This window comes from Aplidium turbinatum, chromosome 4, assembly GCF_918807975.1.
Source record: "Aplidium turbinatum chromosome 4, kaAplTurb1.1, whole genome shotgun sequence".
Lineage (NCBI taxonomy): Eukaryota > Metazoa > Chordata > Ascidiacea > Aplousobranchia > Polyclinidae > Aplidium > Aplidium turbinatum.
Window position 1 is genome coordinate 921061 of NC_137475.1, and position 23979 is coordinate 945039.

At 38.4% G+C, this 23979-nt stretch overlaps 2 protein-coding genes across 2 annotated transcripts; both read left to right on the plus strand.

Annotated features, from left to right (window-relative positions):
- The first annotated feature begins 727 nt into the window (after positions 1-727).
- On the plus strand, positions 728-14767 carry LOC145768669 (neuron navigator 3-like). Its single transcript, XM_082580228.1, has 14 exons — positions 728-865; positions 5381-5648; positions 6107-6258; positions 7107-7240; positions 7836-7983; positions 8188-8368; positions 9037-9239; positions 9465-9633; positions 9985-10132; positions 11511-11601; positions 11903-12065; positions 12338-12452; positions 12975-13304; positions 13385-14767. The coding sequence occupies exons 2-14, from the start codon at positions 5429-5431 to the stop codon at positions 13797-13799; spliced, it is 2469 nt and encodes an 822-aa protein (XP_082436354.1). The 5' UTR covers positions 728-865; positions 5381-5428; the 3' UTR covers positions 13800-14767.
- Positions 14768-19201: 4434 nt separating this feature from the next.
- On the plus strand, positions 19202-21676 carry LOC145769503 (uncharacterized). Its single transcript, XM_082581150.1, has 4 exons — positions 19202-19271; positions 19679-19747; positions 20342-20672; positions 21482-21676. The coding sequence occupies exons 1-4, from the start codon at positions 19223-19225 to the stop codon at positions 21543-21545; spliced, it is 513 nt and encodes a 170-aa protein (XP_082437276.1). The 5' UTR covers positions 19202-19222; the 3' UTR covers positions 21546-21676.
- The last annotated feature ends 2303 nt before the right edge of the window (positions 21677-23979 follow it).

Here is a 23979-nt window from a genome sequence, read left to right on the forward strand (position 1 = left end):
GGCGGCCAGAATCCATGCAGAGGCACTGGACCAAGTCGGTCAGTACACGCGGCCATTGTTGTCAGAAAATATCATCGTCATTGTTGAATCTATTTCTTATTTTCATTGGATGATATCAAATTAATGTGATTATGCGTCATAAAGAATAGAATTGTGATCTTATAATCTACAAGCTTGCTATGGGCAAACCAATTGGAAATCCAGATGATCGTAAAAAGGAAAAGAACTTAATATTCTATCTAAATAAATAAATACCTTCATAGCCATTATACGTATTACAAACGAGGACAGTGGACATGAGCAGAGAGCAGGCATCAAAGACAAAAACCTGTAGCTTCGAGGCTCGAGCAAGTGAGCAACCTTCTACTCGCAATCTACTACTATAGAAGGGGAATACACAAATAAATTATACAGTTATACAAGAAAAAAGTAGTTTATTTCAGAAATCTGCATTTGTCATACAAATTTGATGCAAAAGCCTCAATGTTAATGTTAATGCTGCTATGTATAACTGCATGAACGGTATGGCTCGGATTAAGAGCTGGAAGGTTAAGTTGAATGCAGGAAGTCGCAATAGTTTTAAGGTTCTTGTGAGAAAGCTTTCTAGCTCATTTATGTAATAGGGCACGACCCAGTAGGCCCAGTAATTGTGATAGCTGCTGTACGGTTGCGTGGCCGTCAATAATGCTTCCCATGGCAATGCGGTCACTTATTTTTCAGCTTGGTGAAGATAACTTGGTTGTAACATTACTTTAATTTATTTCACATTGAATTGTGTCAACATCTGTCGCGCACGGGCTGCGATTACGTCACATTTGCCGTGTACTTTATGTCGTCACAAGAAAAGGAAGTTGCCGTAAAACAGGTAAGAATTATTGCTGACAATTTACAAATAAAAAATAATAATTATGTGGATGTTTGCAATGAACAAATAACTCGACTTTCATAAACACTCTGGTCATTGGGGTGAAGTGCCGAGCATCCAGGCGAATGAATACGTTTTATCATCATCATTTAACCAACCTGCATGTCAGCAGACGAACTAATTGGTGAGAACTATTTTAAGAATGACAATATAGTTCGGAATAGTATTTCAATAACAAATTCATGTCTGATAACATGCTAGCTTGTAAATTCATTCAGCCTACACAAAACAACGCGAAGTGTAAAAATGAAGTGGCTTATTTGAATATGCTGTAGCCATATAGTTGGGCAACTGGATGGCCGACGGTTACTCAACATTGACAGATGACAGACGTTTAGTCATTTCATTTTCAATCAAAGACTTATGACGCTTTGGCAATCAATAATCGACCTAACTTAGATAAACAAAATCAATCAAAGACATAATTTGCAACGATTTTTCACCGAAGATTTAGACTTCAAATCCAGCAGATTATTATAAAAGTTTTTACAATGTGGGGCTTCAAGCAAATGTTGGAAAGTTTAGCAAGTTTTATCTCAGTCAACGAAATTAAACATTAAAAAGTGACGTTTTCAACGACTGAGATTTTGACGGTCAGGTATTAGTTATGTTTGTATTTTGTACGACGAGCGATAAACTTGAATAAAATCTGACAAGGAAATGAAATAATTTGTCAGAAAATCAAATGAATAATGGGCTGGGGCCAAATTGAAAAATTAAAGTTGAACTGATTTTGTGAGAAATTACAGTAGTTTGTACCCAGACAGACCGTCACGTGATGTACCAGACTTACTTTTTTGCTTTCGCTCATGAGGGGTGAACGAAGCTTGTACCGATTTCTAACGAAGTTTTAGAAGTCGATGTCGCCGAGTCTTTCTAGACTAGAGAAAGTATTTTGAAGTTGTGTGGGAAACTATGTAAGCAGCATCAGATACTTAAGAATTATCTGAAGATTTGTCTAATCCCTTGTCAAGCAAGTGACAAGCGCATTGAGTAATTAAATTTATCGCGTACCTGCTTTTAGGTTTGCTCGTTTGGACGACAGACGACATTCACCTAGCAATGTCGTTTACATCCATTGTTCGCAAGCGCGATAGACAGTTGATTTTGTTACATCAAACAATTCACTGAGGTTCAATTTGATGAAATGTTAGAAAGGACAGCGCTTTACGATTCCGTGATGAAACGCTATGCGCGCTAGAACATTAAATTGCAAACATGCTGAACAATGTTATGTGACTTTGTTGCCACCGTTTACGAATTCTACACTAAAGTCTACCAAGCCATTGTCATACACAGGTATAATAAGAAGCGTATGGGTAGTAGAGAAAATAGCGATTCAGGTTTTTAAGTTGGCAACACTTTTAATGACTGATCAAATAATTTCATTTTCCATGGATCTTCTGGTGTCTGGGAATATTGATACAGCACAAACGTGGAAGGTTTTGTTAGCCGTGATAGGAAATAACATGGGATAACATGGGTAGTTCGTTCAAGTGGGGGATTCTTGTCATTCAATAGTTGGGTGATGCTTGTCAGACTCGTTCTTGAAACCTTTAGATGACACTTAAGTGCTGCCGTAGTATCATGCTGTGTTTATTTTCGCACTTGTTTAAAACATCCACTAACAACAAACTAGAAATGTAGACAATTTCCATCAGTTGATAAATTGCCACCAGCTTCAAATACGTGTAATCTTCTCTTCATCCCAATTCTTCCCACACAGCAAAGCTATTAGCTAACGTAGACTTGTCTGCGAATCCCTCTCCTTGGCTTTCAAGCTTTGTTATTCCTGGAATGTGATAGTTTGTTGACGATAAACTTGTCAAAGCACGACACTTCTCCACCGATGGCAAGGCTGCAATTGTCGTTAAACAGCTAGTGACGTCAGCGGCCCAGTGTCTGTTGGATTATGGCGTCACAAGTTGTGTATTGTGACAACAAGCTATCAACTTCTGTGTGTAGCGTCGGTTCAAAAAGATGAATTTTCCTTGTTTTGTTTGTTGTATTTAGTTTTCGATTTAACAAATTAAAAACTAACAGTTTTCACAAGTTCTCATTGCTACGCGTAAATGTGTCTATTGAAAGAATTGCGTGCCAATGTATCGAAGTTGAAAAGGATCTCCATTTTGTTTCGTCACAATTGATCTATACAACGTGATAGTGTGTCATCCTTGGATAGACACGCGTCGTCTATTGTTGCCGGGAATGTTAGAGTCGGCGGTTGCCTGATAGAACTTAATCTAATTAGTCTACCAGACTGGTTGACAATGTACTTAGACATGCATCGGATGAGGTCAGCTGCAGAGGAGAGCAGCTTGCCGCAAACTTCCAGAAGGAAATAGATTTGTTCAAGAAGTTAATAAAGAAAAAGCGCTAAGAGAATATGATTCGACAGTTTAGTGAAAAGTGGAAGAGAAAAGTGGAAAAATATTTACAATTGTTGATTGAAGTTATGGCTTTAGATGATATTCAAGATTAGGTTTTAAAAAGTCTAACCTTTCCACCAATACAATTGCTCCTGTACGATTTAAACAACGCTGTCCAGCGCATTCACGGTGTATTCGTACCTCGTATCCGTGTTTCTTTTGCCACGTATGCGTTAAGATTATAAGTGACCCGAAATAACTTGGTTTGTTGCAATTAGTCTCCGATGAACCATTGTTACGCTCAGGCGCAATAATCTTCATCGTTTTTGCGCATTCTTTAGTTTTACTAATTGTTTTTACTAATTTTAAGTTTTACTTAAAAAAGGAATTCGATGAAATTTCCTTCAGTTTAAATTAATCATGTGAGTTCTATTTGAATAAGATGCTGAAGTATTTTAAACTGGTATATTTTTTATTTTCTTCTGCTTTTCTAGATACTGAAGAAGGCGAAAGTGGCGGAAACTTTATCAACAAATTATACAAGTTTCCCAACCTGACTGAGTTTGTTTACTTATTAGGCTACATATCAAAAATTTTGTTTCAACTACTTGGATTTGTTTCTGTTCACTGCGCGTTTTGTTTCTTTGTGACGTCATTTACGCGTGGAAAACTTTCTTTGATGTCTCCACTTTGAAGTGTGACGTCATTATGAGCCAGTGCTGGCGGCAGATCGATAGTTTCACTCAGATCGAACGCGATTGCTGCGACAATTTGTGTCTTTTGACAAAATTGTGAGATAGTGGTTGATGCGATTCATCTTTTCCATAGCGAAGAAACTTTTAATTTCTTGAATCACTTTCGCGTTCCAAACAAAGCATCTGTTTCTCGAGTTGCGTCGATTTTCATTGTTGAAAACTCACGTGAGTTACGTGAGTGACTCACCTTCTAGCAAATTGCGACAAATCTTCAAAACCCACCATGTTCCAAAGAGAATGTTATTCACATTAATTTTCGCAGACATTTTTTTAGTGTCTTTTTTAAATTTATAGAATTGTTTTAGTGGAAACACTTTACTTCCAAAGATAGAATGAAACTAAATTCTGCAAACTTTGAATCAATGGAAATAAACTGGTGTTGTAAGTTGGAAAAAAAAAGTTGTGATTGAAAATTATTTTCTTCATCGAAGGGTCAATTTAGTGCAAAACAAAAAGATAAAACAATGCCCAAGTCTATTGGGCAATTTTGTTCGAATTGCCCAATTAAGTTTTTGCTCATTGTGACGTTTGTAAACGTAAATTCAACGCAATTTAATTATTTATTTTCAAGTCAAATCACGCTTTACGGTCTAGTTTTCCCTGGTACAACTTGTCTTCCGCGACTAAAGAGTAGATTTGGTTCACATTGGAGACTATGGGATTTGTATGTTATCGCCTCACTGCATTTCACGCCTCATTAATTTCACAGCTGCTAGAGACTGCAACAACCTACTTTCTCGTTAATTCATTAGAACTTTCGTTTCTTCTGGTCCGTTTGTAGCATAGTTGTGACGCTAAGGTAAAAATAAATCTTTTAAACTTGCTGTTTTTATCTGTGGGCCAGAAAAACACGTTATTTTTACATTCAGAACATCTGCCGATGTTTAATTAACTAATCACTGGGTTCGAGTTTTTTTCTTTCCACCTTATTTGTTTTGTTAATTACTTTGGTACGGAGGCTAGTTTGTTACATCACAAAGATATAAAGCCAATCAAGCACAACAACACATTGTGTTAATTCAAAACAATAAATACGTAAAAGTTCCATGTATTGTACAGAGGAATTATGTGTCTGGCAGTAGTTCAACTACATCTATATCAACGTCAGAAAGCGTTGAATCAATGCAAAAAAGAATTGATTTGCTGGCTTTGAAGACGCACGCTGTTGGAAACAGTATGATTGAGAGAAAGGGGAGGGGGGGGCACTTAATTTTTGTGTCTGTAGACAGTCTTTGTTTTAAGGAGAACTCGATCAAAAATTTGTCGTTGTTATCATCAACTTAACCTGACAGCTAATCAAAGTTGTTTAACGTTTTTCTCATTTTTTTTAGATATTTGAGAATTGAATAGAATTGATCTGGAAGTAAGTTGGGATAGAAATGGATGAACCTGGAGAGGAAAAGGAATTAGATAAACTACGGAAAACTATTGAAGAGTTTCGTGCAAAAGCGGAAAGAAGCGGAAACAACGTATTTGTTGAATCGAAGAGCGCGAATGCGACGCCTCAATCGGACGCTGGATATCTAACGCCAGAGCCTGCCTCATGGGGCTGCCCGTCTGGGGTCGGTGGCCCAGGGATTACTCCAGTGAGACGATACGGTGAGATGTTAATTATTGTCAAGCACGAATTGGTCACATATCTGATAGAAATAAATCTAGTTTTGATTGCAAGTGTTGTCCTTTGGAAATTTATGTTTTTTGATTCCATCTTTTTTAGCCAATCGCTTTGGTTTTCTTTTCGCGTTTTTACTCTATTTTGTTAAAGTTTATTGTTAAAAAATGATTTCAATTAAAGCTGCTTTAGTTTATTGGGAACCAGAGATTTCTCCACCTTCATTGTTTGAAAACAATTGTAATCATAATGGTGTCCTCTTCCACGGTTCATTTCCAATTTCCAATATTCTGTTTGTGTTTTTTATCTTTCCCTGAATAATTTATGACACTGTTAGATCATAAGGTTCTGTCTACCATCTAGGCTACATGCTGTAGATCATGACAACCATCTAAAGTATGCGGAAGTAATTCCGCAAAAATTTTAAATATTTCATTATTTTTAGACGCTCTATCTCCCAACTCCACTATCAACAAAAGAGTCTCTTCCGGAAGTATATCAAGCATGAGCTCCCACGCTAGTCACTCAAGCGTATCATCGGCAAGCTCAAGCAGCAGCGCCAATGGTGACCAAAAACAACTCAAAAAGAAGAGATGGGTAAATGGGAAAAGTTGAACTTTTTATTATTTTTTTTTATGTTTTTTCCTTATTCTGACAACATGCAGTGGCTCACAATGCGATTGCGAATAGAACACAACAGGAAGCAGCGAAAGGGTATAAGGCATGGCTTACTTAATACAGGCCTTGCCATCGTGCGAGCTGGAGGCGAACAAAAACTCAAGTCTATAACTTGCTAAACACGCTTTTCAAGGCTTGTTTGCCCATTTTGTTAAATCCTGCTCGATTGATACCATATCAGTAAATAATAATCAATTTTTTTTAAAAATGTAGTTGATAAGTTATATGCATTCTACGTTTGATTTACAATGAATGACACATTTAAATAAAGCACATAGTAGAATAAAAGGTGTTAAATGAAACGGTACAAATGCACACAAGAAAACAATATTTTTTGTCCAGCATAATCTGCCATTATTGATTTAACGTCAGTAACGCAAATACAAAAAGGGCAAACAAGCCTGGAAAAGTGTGTTTAGCAAGTTATAGACATGAGTTTTTGTTCGCCTCCAGCTCGCACGATGGCAAGGCCTGTATTAAGTAAGCCATGGTATAAGGGTATATAGGGTATATACTATAGCCAATCATCAGGTCAGTTGCTTCCCGTCTTTGCCGAGACACAGCCGCGTGATTTAGAGCGGTGTAGAAGCGACGTATTTTCGAACATTGCACTGGAGCTCTTGCTATTCGGCAACGCAGCCTACACAGTTTACTATTGCACGAAATAGCGAGTTGTTAAGTGGGCCTAATGCACAGTTTCATTCTGCTATTCAATGCAACAATTTAAATCACATTTTCTCATAAGCATTTATTTCTGTTCTTTGCAGCTTCCTCTCAAATCCGCTTTCTCAAGAGGGAGTAGATCTTCCCAGTCCAGTGGAGTCCATGAATTCGAGGACTTCGATGACTCTGGATGTATGCTCTCTCCCACGTCTGCAAGGAAGTTCTTCCACAAAGCCAGGTACCTTTTGAATAACAATAACAATGCTGCGCCGAGCATAATCTTCGTATTTAATTGAAACTATTCTAGCCGACAATCTTGTTACATCGAAAGTATGATAGAAGGCAGAAGCTGTTTTCGTCAATATAGCCTCGATTGTTCATAAACAACATCAAGCGCAGTAACTTTTGACACAACGCTTCTTATACATCACGAGGCTGTAAACACCAGGAAGGATTAAACAAATGTGTGAATGAGATTGTACGCTGAGCATCAAATCGAAGGCGGCAGACATACTTCGAACGCAAGATAAGGCTGTGGTATCATAATCCTACTGATAACATCTTATTTTATGGTATTATTGCTTGTTAACTTATTTAAAAAGCTTGAATCAATGGGCCACAAACGCAACAGTCAAAACGAACGATTTTATACGGATGTCAAATGACAGAGAAGTTTGGAAGGCCACGATCGCCAACGTCTGTATCATAATCATCATCATTGCTTGTAATTGTTTGTTTCATTTTGGTTATTTTATTTTATTTGTTTATCATTTATTCAGTGCATTGCTTATATTTTTTTGTTTTTATTTTAACTTTCCTTTATGACTAAACAGCTCAGATGGATCAATGGACCAAGCCTCTTACCATGAGATGCTTCAGATAATTCAGGAGAAGGATAGGAAATTGACTGATGTGAGACTAGAGGCGCTGACGTCACAGCACCAGTTGCATCAGCTTCGCGATCAGATCGTGCAAATGCAGGTAGGTTTTGAGACAAGTCGTGTGGTAGATTTTTTACACCGGGACCTGGAGTTCGGGAAACTTTTCGCAATTTCATTTTTGATGACGTCAAGTATTATAAGCTTGAATTATGACGTCAAGTATTAATCAGGTTTGTTCTGCGCCTCGTTCCTCTTCACTGACATCACCTGGTTATTTTTGCAATTAAACTTATTGCTTTTGTAGCACGAGATGGCGCTGCTGAGAAAGGAAAACGAGCGACTGCAAGCCATCAACGTGACGTCAGACGTTAGTTACGGACAGATGGAAATAAACCAAACCCGGTTAAGCTCTATACCACCACCTACCGACATAGATGGCAGCCACTCAACCGACGCCCAACTTACCCCTGTCATGCTAAGCCTAGGTGAGATGCGACTTAGAGCGCTTAGCTTTTCAATTGTTGTTCCTATATTTCAATAATCGCCGATGCGGAAGTCGGATGCTGATTGCAATTTACTTTTCCTCACTGAGTCTGAGTGGTCTCATTATTGGCGTTTTATTTTCAACAACATTATTTTCAACGTTTTAATTACAACATTGGCATTTATTTTCTTATTTCATTTTATGTACGAAACTTCTATTGCATATAATACAAAGTAAGCCAAAAAGATAAAACAAAATAAAGATAATTTCCTAAAGTTATGTTTCCTTCTTTAAAGATGGTACTGCTATTTTGGATTCATCAAATCAAAAAGCCTAAATCTTAAACTGATGTTCTGCCACGATTTCCAACTAAACATGAACATATATCATCCATTCTAGTAAATTACAACCGTTCAAGAAGGCGAATACAAAGAAAAACGCAATTTAGTTTCAGTCCATTGCCATAAGTTTACATTGATAAAACGTCAAAAAAGAATAAGTGTGAATGGGCATAGTTGAAGAATCTACACCATAGGGGTAGGAGGTTGCTGATAACATGGGATTTAAGTGGGCGGTCGAAACAATTTCTGTATGTTTATGGTGGCTTTAAAGTAAATCGGAAAAACAACGAAGTAAAGTGCCACATTCCTCGATTGATTTCATGTTTAGATTGTAGCAACTTGCATCGCTTAGTGTCGCCAGGGAGAGAAGAGGAGGACGGAATGCAGATGAAATTTGTGATCCGTTCCCCCAATTTTATCCCATGCCCTCCTCAGCACTCTCCTCCAGCTGAAATATTAATAGGATCAGTGCCGGTATCGCGGAAGACAAATTGGGAGGAACTGGACAATTTGGCGACCGAGATACTTCTGGTGAGCAACCGATTGTTGCAACATAATACCCAACAAAAGCGCATGGAGGCCAAGACCCAGAACGATGCTCACGATGCTAAATCTTCGTGTTTTTCTTCACATTCTTTTAAATTTTATCCCAAAGTTTTTTTTAGTGACTCCTTAGTATCTTCAGTGTTCTATTTAGTGTCGTCCATAAGCAAATAGTTTTAACGAATTTTAAATTACTGCCATTTCTTGTTGCAGGAATATTGCAAATGCATTGATGGAGAGGGGAAGTTTGGTGTCACCCCTTCAAGTATTTCCTTCTACAAAGTCGGAGAGCAAACTAGGGTGCCAGGCAGTCAGCCCCCCGAGTTGCTCCCTTGTGCATTCATTGTTGGAAACGTAAATAGCGTAGAAGTATCTTTAAAAGGCAAGTCTCAGAAAATTGATGCATTTAGGCGTTTTAGGCTTTAAAAAAAGTTTACAAAAAGTTTAAATCTAAAAATGATTTTAGACTTTGCATAGTTTGCAATTTTGTAAAAGTTTTATGAGCAGTTTTTCTTCTGTCATGAGGATAGTTTGAAGATAAGCTAATAAACCACTCTGCTGTTTTGCCATTTGCTTGATTTGTATCCGGACTGTTGCCTGGAGTTAATTTGACAGAGGTGTAAAATAATTAACCTTTGTGTCTCCATCCAAACATGTTTTTGGTGTCTTGATGAAACACAGTTGATGATTGTATGATGGTGTAACAAAATCATCAATTAAACATCTTCTGTAGATGCTTCATGTGGATCGGTTGATCTCATGGCTCTACGGAGCCTCATCTCGAAGGAGCTTCTCCAACAGTACGTCAATACGCTCCTCCAGAAGAAGCGTGTAATGCTGCACGGTCCTTCGGGAACAGGAAAAACTTCTCTTGCTTACAGGTACCGTTTGTCACATTTAAAGTCTCGCTATAGCGGCGTCGCTATAGCTGCAACTGGCTTTGTGGCATGGTGTCATAGTGTCGCATTGTGAAATCACAATGTCGTAATACAAAAAGAGAGTGACCAACAAAAAGGAAACTTCTCTCTTCTTGCCTCCCACACCTTAGCCCAGAAAGTTTCATCTCTTTTTTACTTCGCAATATAAATATTAACGACCTGTTTTATCCTGATGCTGCGAGTTCGCTGTGGTAATAGCGAATTGCACTGACTTTTGGAACACAGTTCCCTAGTCATGTGCTATAACGAATGTCATACATTGTCATAGAATGCATGACATTCGTCATAGCAATTGACTGGGGAACAGTGATCCAAAAGCTAGTGCGATTCGCTATTACCACAGCGAACTCGCAGCATCAGGCTAAAACAGGTCGCTAATATCTACATTGTGAAGTAAGCAACGTTCATGCTGCTAAAAGCGAAACTCAATCTACCGCTTCATCTTTTACTCGGCTCTGTATTTAAAAGGCATGTGCAGAACAAACAACCAGAGGAAGCATTTCAATCATAGCACGGAACCATCCCGATGTGGACAATGAAGCCTGTGTGAGGAAACAATTCTCTTTTGTGTCAAATTATCTACCATATAAACAAAAACAATGAGATCCTGCCAACCACACATTGTTGTTCCCGACAATTTTCACCAAATCAAACGTCATATAAAAACCGTTCAAGTCTACTGAATATTACGTCATGGAAATTCCTAAAACATGAGCCAAAATTGCACCAGCGTTAATAAGACTTGTGTCAGACCTGTTTAAATCTGTTTGGACCTGTTTGGGCCTGTTTAAACATGAATGCATTGGTTCACTAGCTCGAACACCTGTTGAATGACTTCATAATTGTTTTTCATTATTGCGTCACAGTACTGCATACGTGAATTTGAGATATTGATATCTATTCTGGTCATTCGTAAAATGATTGCTTGAAAGTTGGCCGCTCATTTAACTGTTGGCTTAGTGCTTGCTAGCTGGACAAAAGTTCCGTCTTTTATCCAATTAATCTGTATTGTAGTGACAGTTTTTTTAGAGGTGTAGGCGTTACACCTATTTTCGATAGCCTCGGGCTAATTTTACTGGAATACACTGTTTGAATAGACGTTTCGAAAGTGTGTTTATTTTTGGGTCATTGCATGCAGACGAACGGATTTGGGAATCTTACGTTACAATTTTCCCACGAAGAGATTATGGTTTACCGCTGTGACCAATTGTTTAAAACTTAAGCTTTAAGCTTCGCCACAGCAACACGAAGTATAGCTGCTTACCAATAATAATTTGTTTTACAAATCTTTATGTTCTAACGTCTGCCAACTTTGTTCTAGCCTTGCCAATCACTTGGTGTCGCGAGAGAGAAAACAAATAAACAAAGCGGAAGCTGTTTACGTTTATGATGTCAAACAGAAGGGAGAAGAGGTAAGTGACAAAGTAGAAGGCTACTATGACGACATCGTGTCGTCACTGTGATGCAACAACGCTTTTCTTTCTTCATAACATCAATAATTGTAATTGTACGAGATAAAAAAAATGTAAGCCTTTGCACATCAACACCACAATAAAAGAACAGACCAATGAAGAGTCGATTAAATGTTCTCGAAACATTGCAACGTCATTTTGGCGACGTCATGCTTAAAGGCAAACACTCTGACTACTTAATCCAAATTTTCAACCATAGGGCTATAAATTATTCAATTTCAAGACATCTTTTATTTGGCAGAGTTTAAAAGCCTATCTAGATTTGATGATGACATCACCCGATCACGCAAAGCAACTCGTCAAACCTTACGTAATCATAGTAGAGAATTGCTACTTGCTGACATCACTGAGCCACACATTCCCCTTGCCACTTGAAGGCGACAAGAGCCACCCATATGTGATCGGTGAGTAAGAAAATAATGAAACACACTTGTGTCTTGTTGACGGAATGTTGTTGCGTTTGGTTGGTGGTCTATAGGACAACGGTTCGAGTCCCCAGTATGAAACCTGGAAAGAAAAACTAATCGAACAAAATACAACTTCTGTATTTTGCTTTTAAAATATCAAAAAAAAACGTCAACATGTTCTACAAGGCTTTGCGATTATGAGGAGGATGACTTCTTACTGCAAAAAGCAAATTTAGAAAATATTTCAAGAAAACCCATATTTTTACAAGGCACGACTTTACGAGGCAAGCAGAGAGTTAATTTCGAGTTCAGCGACAACTTTGTGTGGATATCTTGTGAAAACAGCAGCGCCCACGTGCAGGACTACCTTGCCAAACATCTGAGGTAGGCTCAAGTTTGTCGACCGATACTTTGTGCATCTTTGTTTTTGATCCCACTAAATGACATCATCAAACAATCGGGTTGCCATTAGCAACAATGGCAACCCGATTATTTTGCTGTCGGTCATTTGCTTGTAATGCAACAAAGTAAGTTTTGTTGGCTGCAACATGTGAATAATAAAGCTTTGGTGAAGAGTTTTCTTTTTTGAACCATAGACAAACAAAACAAAATAACCTAAGCAGGTTTAACGTAATGTATTACACACAAAAAATATAACATAATAAATCTAACGGGGTGTCGTTACAGTTATAGTGCAAAGTCAAATTTATCTTACAATTTTTCATTTTATGTATATTGCAGATTTAATTCCTGATGAGGACACACGAACGTGTCGAAAACGTTTGAGTTATTATGTTATATATTTTGTGTGTATTACATTATGTTAAACCCGCTAAGGTTACTTTGTTTTGTTTGTCAACATGTGAGTAGAAAAACAAAACACAAAACGAATACGTTTTCTCACAGACGATGCGTGGTGGAAAATGAGGTCAAAGGTCTAGAGGTTAGCGAGGATGAATACGAAAACATGCTTCGCGTGGTCACGTGGTTACCTCTGTGCTGGCACCACGTCAACCGGTGCCTGGAGGAGCACAGCGCCAGTGACGTCACAATCGGGCCGCGCGTCTTCACGTCATGCCCGAGCGAGTTTTATGCGTCATGTTCATGGTTCGTGCAAGTGTGGAACCACGTCATCGCACCATACGTCATAGCTGCCATCAGGAGAATCCGCCAATCACAGACGAGTGATTCGGCGGCAAAGAAGTGGGTTGATCCAACAGGATGGGTGGTAGAGAGGTAAGTGGGGCGATACCCAACATTTTAAAGAATTAAGTAAAACATGAATAATTCTAACACACTATGCTGATGGTATTTAGCTTTCCATGGAGTGCCAGTGATATGGGATGTGACAACACCTTGAGATTGAAGCCTATCACCAGTGACGATCTCGACTGCCCTCCAGTGCCCCCAAGACAAGACCTTCCCCCATGCAGGAGTGCGAGGCCTCCACTCGGACATTCATTAACCGTTAGTAAACCTAAAAACATTATATCCGATAGTAACCCCAACAGCTCGGGTCACTGCAGGACGAACGACACTTCGACGATAAAAAGAAAAAATTCCCGTAAATACCACAACGAGGGGCATCGTGAGCCCCCTGTCCCACCGATGGAGTTAATGGGCGTGAGAGATAACAAAACGCCCTCTAACGTGTGGCACAGGCACAACAGCCCTATGACGTCACCAACCAAAAGCGCCATCCACGCTGGCGGTAACAGAAAGATCCATTGATGACGTCTCTTTCCTTTCATACTTTTTGTTTATCGCTACAATGACGACATAATTATCCGCGGTGGTGCGGTGCTCGCGGCATATCGAAGACAGGACTCACAATGTTACTGTGAACACGAAGTTAAAGTTTGAAGATTCCAAAGTGAAACTACCAGCAAGAATTGTTTGAAAATGACTAAAATCAGCCGAATTATTGTTAATAATTGCCGTTGTGATTGCATACGCCATACAGCACACTTGCATTCACAGTGCAGCGTAAGCAGGAAACAGCGTTCAACTGCACAAATTCACAAACATCAGGCCAGATCCGCTACTGATCGTCAGCTGGTACAAGCTTGGCGTGCCGTGTAGTGTCTTGCCAAGACCTCGCCACGTAGTTCGATGGGATTTGAACCCGCAAAGGTTTCACAACTTTGTCATATAGCTTGCTTAGACTATTAAGTTAAACTTGTCATTTTTAGATAAATTTTTGAAATGGCGAGTTTTTACAAACCTGAATGTTTTGTATCTCAAGCGATTAAGAGTCTTTTTCAAACTACTTTATATAAAAATAGTGGAAGTATCCCCTTAAAATTGTTTGAATGGAATAGAGAATTTTCTTTAATTACAGAACTCTATAAAATGTTCTAACTCTTTTGGAATCCTCAAAGTAGGTCGTGGCTGCTCCACTTGGTTGCAGTGAAGCTGTAGTGGGGCTACAGTGGACGCTGTTGATGTCGTAAGATGCAATCAACAAAATGTTCAATTATTGATGATGAAAAATTTCTAAATTATGTGTTCAATGTCATCTACAATTTTAGAAAGCATTGTAGGCCACGTCATAATAAATGTTATTGTGCGTATCAATAAATGCCGCCATGATTGCAAAACACTATTTTGATTGATGATACCTACTTGAGACTGGCACATGGACTGGCAGCAACATAGGCTCTGCGTCTACAGTCAATCGCGCGCAAACTTTTGTGTTAATTCAGCTACGTCGCTTCACGAAGTTTACGATCGAGAATGACCTGAAAACCGCGGGATGGATTTGAGCTTTTCAAATAAAATTGCATACGTTGGATCACGTGATTAAATTGTTCATCAATTGTCAAGTTTTGAGCACTGAAGATAAAAACAGTTTTTTTTTTTCCAAACTTTTGCTAAAGATAGGTTTGTTTTTAGATTCAGTCTTTTTTTTAAATTTGAGGTTATGTCCAATGGCGTCCAACAAACAGGTCAACACATGTTGGGTATCATTACAAATCCAGTGTGAACTAATGATATCCCTCCAACTGGAAGTGAGGTTATGCCTCAGATATACTTGAAGCTTTTGGTCTGGGCTTGGTTGCTGAGCATTCTTTCCAAGGCAATAAAGTCATTCTTTGCCAATCACGCGCGGGAAGCGGCGCGATTTGCAATGACAAGCGAAAAATCGATTGCTGCAAGAGCCATGCCAATGCCGCCATTTACTTTTGCGTTTCGTGCAAGGAGTCGGTTGGCACAAAGATGCCACTTGTATGAAGGATTAAGTTATCGTCTCCTTGAAGCTTGCTGCTGTAATGTTTTTTTTAAGATAAATTGACTAATATTAAACGTTTGCCTGATAAGTGATGAACCATGAGCAAGTAAAACGTTGCAATAAGACCGCATTTGATATGATATAGAAACAAAAAATTGAGAACGTTTTCGACTATACATCTAGCCCTTGCCAAGCCTTTAAAAAACTAATTTATATTGCTCAAATAGGATGAAAACTGTACAGCATTATGCAGACAAAACGGTTCAAACTTTACCACCCGATCGCTCAGTTGCTTAGCTCGTGACTTCGTGAACGAAAAAGCTTCAAGTTCAAGCGGTGCTGGTTCGACTCTCGGGGTGTGCGTTTGTGCAACGCTCTCCATTGAACGGCACCTAATGGATGGAATAATTCCCCAGTAACAATCGAAAAAAATTACTCTGTCAATCTCGGTAACCGGCCCTGCGTCAAGTATGCGGAACTACCAGGAATAACCTATCAAGGCTTTGTCAGTCCGAGGATAAAGATTCAAAATTAAAACCAAAACCATTTCACAAAACTGCTTTGTGATGCTCAAATCAGAAATGGTAGAAAATAAATTTACGCAGCAAAACTGATTTAGTGTTTAGTCGTCGATGTGCTTTGGATGAAAGAGCTTGGCAAGACCACCAACCAGACAAGAAGCCAAAACCAATCACAAATAACTGATGGTTTGGTTTATTATTCCATTAGCATTAAAACAGTAGACACATATTTTGTGGTGAGTTGTTAGTGACATCATTGCGATACGAGAGCGTCACAATTGTAACGTGCATTGATGTAACAATCTTTGAAGACTTGCATCGGCATGAAACGTTGTAGTGAGATTTGCGAAGGATTGCTTCAAAAGTCTGGTACGTTGGATTCACAAGAATGCCGCAAAATCGATAAAATTGTCAAAATCTATACAACAAAACAAGTTCAGAATAACGTTACAAAGACGTTTGTAGACGTCACAATTGTCATGCTAAAGTTTTTCAAACCATAAAGTTTTCGATGGAAGAAAGTTTGTAGAAAAAATTCAAAGCTTTAAAAATTTTCCTTTCATCATCATCATCAGCCGGTCATGCCACTGCTGGCAGATGGCCTCCACATATGTTTCCACACCATTCTGTCTTTTGCTGTTCTCATCCAGTTGTCATCCTCATCCTTTCATCAGCAAAAAACTGGCAATTGAAAAAGTACAATGGGTTTTTATTGAGTGTGTGCAGTGAAAATGCTTAGTAAAAAGTATTTTCTAATATTTTTGTTATTTTATATTATTAGCCTATTGTATCACGGTATTGTTATCATACATTTACAGAAAAAACTGGCACTGGCAAATTCTGCACTGGCTTTCATGCTGCAATAAATAACAATCATTGGCAAAACTGAAATGCAAAATTGAAATAAAGTATAAAAAAGTAGAATTGCTCACAAGAACGTGAAAAAAATGTTCTAAAAGTTTTGGCTTTACTTGCAGCATCGATCACTTTACTTGTAACCTAGCTGTTACATTTCATTTCTTAAATAAGTCATAATATGTATATTTCTATTATAAAATTAAAACATATCATGCAATAAACGCCAGATAAGTGACAACGCAGTTGGGATCTTTCGAACGTTCCATCTGAAAGAGTTGAGCTGATGTAGAAGAGATCTTCGCTTTTTAGCAAAAAATAGTTTATTCCGGCAGAAATCAGGTTTGCAGATGCGCGTTTGTAAATATTTGGTCTTTGGGAAATAGAATTTTCCTGCACATCACGTAGGCGAGGTATCGTTACTTTTAGATTATGAGTTCTTGGAAAGCACCAGGACAGACAAATAATGAACTCAAGAAACTTATAAACGATTTCTGGTGCTTACCAACAATTTAGATTTGTAATCGTTACAATCTTCACACCCGTCACCGTTATCATAATAATTAATAATGCTTGTTTTCATATTGTGCTGTATCCATCGCAGAATGCGTTGCTTCTCAACGCTTTATAAAGCAGACAGTGTCAATGCAGCCATATGGAGGCCCAGCCAAGTACATTCTTATGATTATTATTTTATTTGCAAGTTAGACCAATAAGTCTATATTTACAACTAAATATGCAAAAAATATCATTACTTATTTTCAGATGCATACCTATGATGAGAATAACCTCTGGGATAGCATAAACATATAAACAATAATATAACATGATTAGAATAAAGTTGCAAACTTAAAAACCTCTTGTATGATTAGACCAAACATATCTTGGTTTTACAAATTGGGTAAAATATTTTTTAAAGTGGTGCATATACTAACCTATTGTTACTCATTTTGAACGTATTTGCGACAATGTGTTATTTAATAAAAAAGCAAACAGCTTTAAAACTTTCATCAGCAAAAATTGTTTTCAACTGAATGATGTCTTTCAGCAAGTTAGATTTTTTGAATAAAAATTATTTAAAAAAAATTCTGGCAACAGCGGCGGTTTGAGGCGGCAAGTATTTTTTGCACTGCTGCACGTTGCATACAAAATTGTTTACCGATATTTCTTTTTGAAGTTTGATCCATGATTGCGCCCAGAGGTTTCTCAGAAAATCTTCTTTAACGAGGATATGTCAGCTATCAAGTCCAAACGTGATTTGTCAACAAAACAACTTTCTTGACATAATCTGGGATTTCCAGCAAGAGAGGCTCATGCAATTCCCGGATCTACTTAATCTGACAGCAAAGCAGTTAAAATAAAAAATAACATGACCGACTATAATTTCAAAATAGTTGTTGCTGATTGGTCGCTTTTGCAGCGTCATCGCGAAATACGGCGTTGACAATCGTATCCTGAAGGCGGAATATGAAATTGCGAAAGAGCGGTTGACGTGATTTGTTTGATTGAAAAGCTGCATTGATGGATCTTTTTGATCGTGGCAATCTTTATCCTCGAACCGAGAAAGCCAATTTGAAAACTCATTACTCGCAGCTTCGCATACTTGTAGAGGCTTTGAACCATTGAACAACCAATTCTGTGTAAACATTTTAAGATTTGCTGCGCCATTTGACGTCACTGGAACAGGACTTGCGCCAGTTGCTCTAAATAGTTTGAGAAAGTTGGATGTTGAGTTGTAAACGACTTGATGAGGTGTCGTAGTATAATTCGGTCAACAAATTGTAACTGCATTTTTTAATTAGAGATAAGAGAAAACCTTTCTAGATGACGTTTCTGTGCTGATTCTGAGTCTACTTTCGTTTTCTCTACCACATCAAGTTTTCAAAATATTTGCACATTACTATGTTACATAGCTTATTTAGTCATAAAAAATACCTTTTCAAAACTGCAACAGGTGATCACAACGCATGGTGGAACCGGCATTGCGTATAGATTGTAGCCTATAATTGTAGATAGGTCGCTACAGGCCAAATTTTAAACAACAAATATCCAACTATCTCAAAAACCTGATGTGAACATTTTTGGAATCGTCGTTAAACCTTTCAAGAATTACTTAATCGGATATCCGTTTAAAATTTGCTGTCGACCAGTGATAAAATATTTTGAGGAAGTTTGGTTTTCTTTGATTTTCATTTAAATTTTTTTGCTGAAGAATTTCTTTTTATTTCAACCCAAAAAATAAATATAAAAATTGTTTCATACAGTTTTGCTTTTGACTGAAATTAATTTTTGCAAAACGTTCATTCGTGACAAAGCTCATCTTGAAGCAAATTTATATTTAATTTTTCCTGAGGCGACAAATGCTCCAAGTGGGCGGGTCCACAATAACGATCGTTGTTTTCTGACAAGACGCTCAATCACAATTGCTCAGAGATGACGCCGGACTTCCATATATGGAATTTGGTTTGTGAGAGCGGTTTGTATAAAAGCTGGAACTTCTCGCCAATCAATACAAATTTCTTGAATTTAATCGGAAAAAGACGAAGATGCATTTCATTCTTGCCGGTTTAGTTCTGCTCTCAGTGGCAAATGTTGGTAAGCAGTATTAACCTGTACAGTCATTTCGGTAACTTAGGCTACTTCTTTGCGCCGAATGCATCCATCTTCTTGCAAACGCTGTCACTGCATTGTTTTTATCCGCAATAATAAATTGTCCAGCAGGAAATTTAAATAGCGTCTTGTGGATCAAGAACCAAATGAAATGCTTGTCATACTAATTGCTTCTGAAGAGACCATGATACAGTTTTTCAATAATTAATCAAATGCTTTCGATCAACTTTGTATTTTTCTATTTGCTTACAGAAACTTTTATATTAAAATGTCAGATTATGTTTTGTAATCATGAAAGAAGTGACTTGACCAATATTCGAACTCGTGTATGCTGATCATGATGGCTCTTGGTCGCAAAGCTAACTAAAGCGCTGTGTGTATTTTTGTTTCAGGCCTCACACAAATAGGACCAACAGCTTTTGTACAACCTCAAACTTCTCTACGACCGCAAACAATATACAGTGAGTAGCCTAACCGATAAAGTTCTCGTTTCATTATTGTAAGAAAAGTTGCCTACTTTAGGTTGTGTCGTGGTAGTGAAAAGCTTTCGATGCTTAATGCTTTCCATTGCAAGATAGTTTGATATAGCTCGAAGATTTAAGATTGGAAGTCAATCTTCCTATTCACTTTGGAATCTGTCAAACGTATCTTTTGTCAAGACACAGACAATCGAGTGCCTTCGATGGTTATTGGCAGATCATAATTACCAGATGACCTGTGTCGGATGCATAGAAGAAAAGCGTTTTATTTTTCGAAAATCATTTTCTGCTGTAACAACATACAAGAATATTAATTTCGTTTGTTAAGAAATAATCACTTATTTCATTCTGACATTGGTTGTATTTTCTATTTTAAACTAAGGTTTCTTTTATTGTATTTTTTGTGATTTTTTTGTATTCTAGTTTGTGTTTTATAATATTGTTACCCTATTGTCTATTGTGACGTCACTACAAGGCGGCCACTTAGTTAAAGCATGAAGTCACACAATGTGACGCGACAACTAAAATCACAAGCCCCTCATGTCACAATGACAAAGGTTTCAATATTGTTTGCAGCTGTCGGCAAGGAATGCCCGCGCGGTTACCGATGGACCAGATGGACCAGCTCGACCAACCCTGGGGGTAATGGAGATGACTATGAATGGCGTAGTTGCCCTTGCAACCGCCAACGCCATCCGAACCCCCGAACCTACTATTTTGACTCTCGTGTGGTCCCGCCGTCGATGCAAGCGCGAGTCGTCACTTCTCACTTAGTTGTGTGGGAATGGAGGAACGCTCTCCACCTCACTTTGAATGGTTTGAAGTGCTACAGTGAAGAGCAGCCAAGAAGCCCAAGAAGATGTCCGTGCAGGAACTACGAGGTCAGGTACTGCTGCCTCGAGCGAAGGTCAGTGAAAGTTTGTTACCATCATTCAAACCGATAGGTCACAACACAACACGCAAAGCACTAAAGTATTTACATGATCGGTTGTGCGAATATTTATTCTCGGACTGAGAAACCTTTTTTGAAAACAACCTTGGCAGTTTCGTTATCGAGATTTACAGAGTGAAGTTTCCGATTGTTGAAGTGTTGTTGTTTGTACATAAGTTGTTGTTGTTGTTGTTAAGTTATTGTTGTTGTTAATAAATCTGTCCACCAAGTACCGCTAAATGAAGAGTAGTCCTTAAAATACGTTGCTCAAGCGCACTCCTCGAGAGTCGAACCAGATTGCCTGATCTTGCTGTTTCTTCGTTTGTGAGGTCAGGTTCTTAACCAACTGAGCTAATGGGGCGGAAATTCCAGGAAAACTATGCCACCTGGAAAATTGTGGATCATTCTAAATGCGTCATTGCACGTAGGACGCAAGCAATTAATGCCACGTTGATGTTAATTGTTTCACGGATGACATGAACCTATTGAGGTGAAGGACGAATAAATCGGATCATTTTTAATTTTTAACAGTACTTCCAAAACTTTAAATCAACTTGCTTGCAGAGCAGTAGAACGACCACACTTCTTAGTTTACTGTATGTCTTTTTCGCAACACATTGTTGTTGAATGGAGGGTTGTCCTTGAAACGCGTTGCTCAAGTGCACACCGAGACCATTGAACCAGCAGTTCTACTACAAAAGAAATAGCAGATTTACAATGAAATTTGCAAAAATTCTTTTTCTTTTATGGCTGCATCTTACATCAAGAGTGTTGTTACTTTGCAGACGATGCGCGCGAAACGATTTCGCCTGCTTGGCGAGGTCATCGGAGGCCGCGGCTTCGAAATAGAATGGTTGAAAAATGCTTTGCGCCACCCAGCGGAAGAATACAAACCGTCTTTTGTTGCGCTTTGTTCTTTACGTTGTCACAATGGCGTCTCGTTCAGAATTGCAATAAACAAAATAAAAGGGAAAACGGAATTTCTGTTTTTTATTTTCAATGTTAGTTTATTTAGATAATTGTAAATGAAGTTGATGACGAAATTGCGACCAGCCAATGCATGTCACCATGACACATGTGCCAATCGTGCCAATGCAGAGAAAGTGTGTTCTTTCGCTAAAATGTTGGTTTAAACACATCAACAAAAAGTAAAATTGAAGCACTAAAAATTGTGTATAATTTGAAATAAGTTTGCATAATTTTACTCAGTGTAGTTTTTAATAGTTTTGCAGAAGAGATTTACAGATTTACAGAAGTGACGGTTTAGGTCAGGGGTTCTTAACCAGGAGTGTACGCACGACTAAGGGGTGCGAGACCTGTAGGTAGGCAGTGCGGGGATGCTGAATTGTCTAGGTTTGTTATAATACGGCGTAGGGAGCAAAGTTGTTTTACCAGATTTCAACAAAAATTTCGAACTGTAGGCGACTATTACTTTTCAGCCAATCCTAGGAGGGGGTGCGAGAACTGGTTGGTAATTTCAAGGTGGTGCCGACAAGGCAAAAGGTTAAGAACCGCTGGTTTAAGAGGTGGTCGCTTTAATTTCTCAATTTGTTCTCCTTGCTATAGATAACAAAGAACGAAAACGGCAACATTGAAATCTGGTGTGACCGGACCTGGAACTAAACCACGACCTATGAAAACCAGAGGTGTAGACACCATTTGAATAGCAACTTGCAACCATTCAATTGTCCAAAAATATTTTGAAATTCCAATTTAGAATTCTGAAGCATCAACAATGGCAAAAGGTGGCGATGATACCGCAACATGACTTTCAACACAACTTCAAATGATTTAAAACTCCCATGTTTAAAAATATGTAATCAAAGATTTGGTATAATACTAAAGTTGGTTGAAGACCTTGGGGTGAGAAAGAGAATTAATCTTATTTCCCGATGAAGCCACAGATGCGCACAGCGCGACCACTGCGTTTCCAGACAACCACTTTATCAGGTCCACATCTTTTGTAGATCTGGACCAGATAAAGTGGTTGTCCAGGTAGCTATTAAAACGCTGATACAGTTTATCGTGCTATGTGTTGTCAAGAATGCTTTGCGTAGAATAGCAGTCTACGTGGGTTGCAATAGTGGTATCAGCCCTTCTGAAGCTAATGGGGTTTTTTCACTGGTAATTTTGTTGGGAGCCCATTATGAGATATTGCGTAATGACTACAACAAAAAGTTAAATGTGTCAAACAAAGAGAATATTGACAGCTCAATACAATAAACTGTAGGCCTATGTGAGAAATTTTAATTGCAATTGAGCTTAGCCCTGTTTGACTGCAGGAAGAAGAAGAGTTTTGAATGTGAAGCCTATGTGAAGAAGTTGAGTTGTGAATAGGAACGAAATCGCATTTTTAACTCGTCACCGACATCACGGTTGGGAAGCAGTTCAAAATTCAAAAAGGATGATAACTGAATCTGACCCAACCAAAGACGACAAGACTGAGCGGTTAGACGCTAGAAGGACGCCGGTTCGAAACCAATCAAAGTACCCTGCTGTGTCAGCAGCAAGACAATACATATAAGACATCGGACATGGAATGACTTACAATACACGCAAAAACGTATAATTGCGTGTCCTTCGCAAAACATACAGAACCTTTGAGAGAGCAATTTGGACCCGGTACGGATAAGAAGCCGGGCACCGCCCCCTCTCCCCAAATAAGAGACCTCTAAAGAAACAGTTTTCAAAAATTTCAAACCCTAAAGAGAGCAATCAAGCCGCCGGAACACTGGGTGTAGAACCAAAAACAACTGAAAGCGAACCAGCTCAGTGGCCGAGTGGTTTCGCTTTCGCTCTGGTGCTGGTAGATCTGAGATCGATTAAAGGTCGGGTCACACCGAAGACTTTAAAAACGATATCAATTTTGTTTTTTCTTGCGTGACGTTGTGAAAATAAGTCGAGTAATAATGTGATGACATCTTACACCTGATATAAAATTAAAAATGAGCCCTGTCTCTAAAAGACCTTAGCTGTTGCAGAGCGATGATAAATAAAACCATTAACATTATTATAATTAATTGGTTTGGTTTTGAATCTGTATCTTCGGACAAAAGCTTTAATAGGTTATTCCTTGTAGTATCGCATACCTGTAGAGGATTTTGACACAGGATCGGCTAACGTGTTTGACAAAGTGAAGTTTTTCCGTTAGTTAAAGTGTTATTGCCAGAAATTATTTCATCCATTAAGCATCACTAATTGGAAAGCAGTCCTTAGAATGCGTTGCTCAAGCGCACACCCTCAGAGTCGAACCAGCGCTACTTGATCTTGCAGTTTCTTCGTT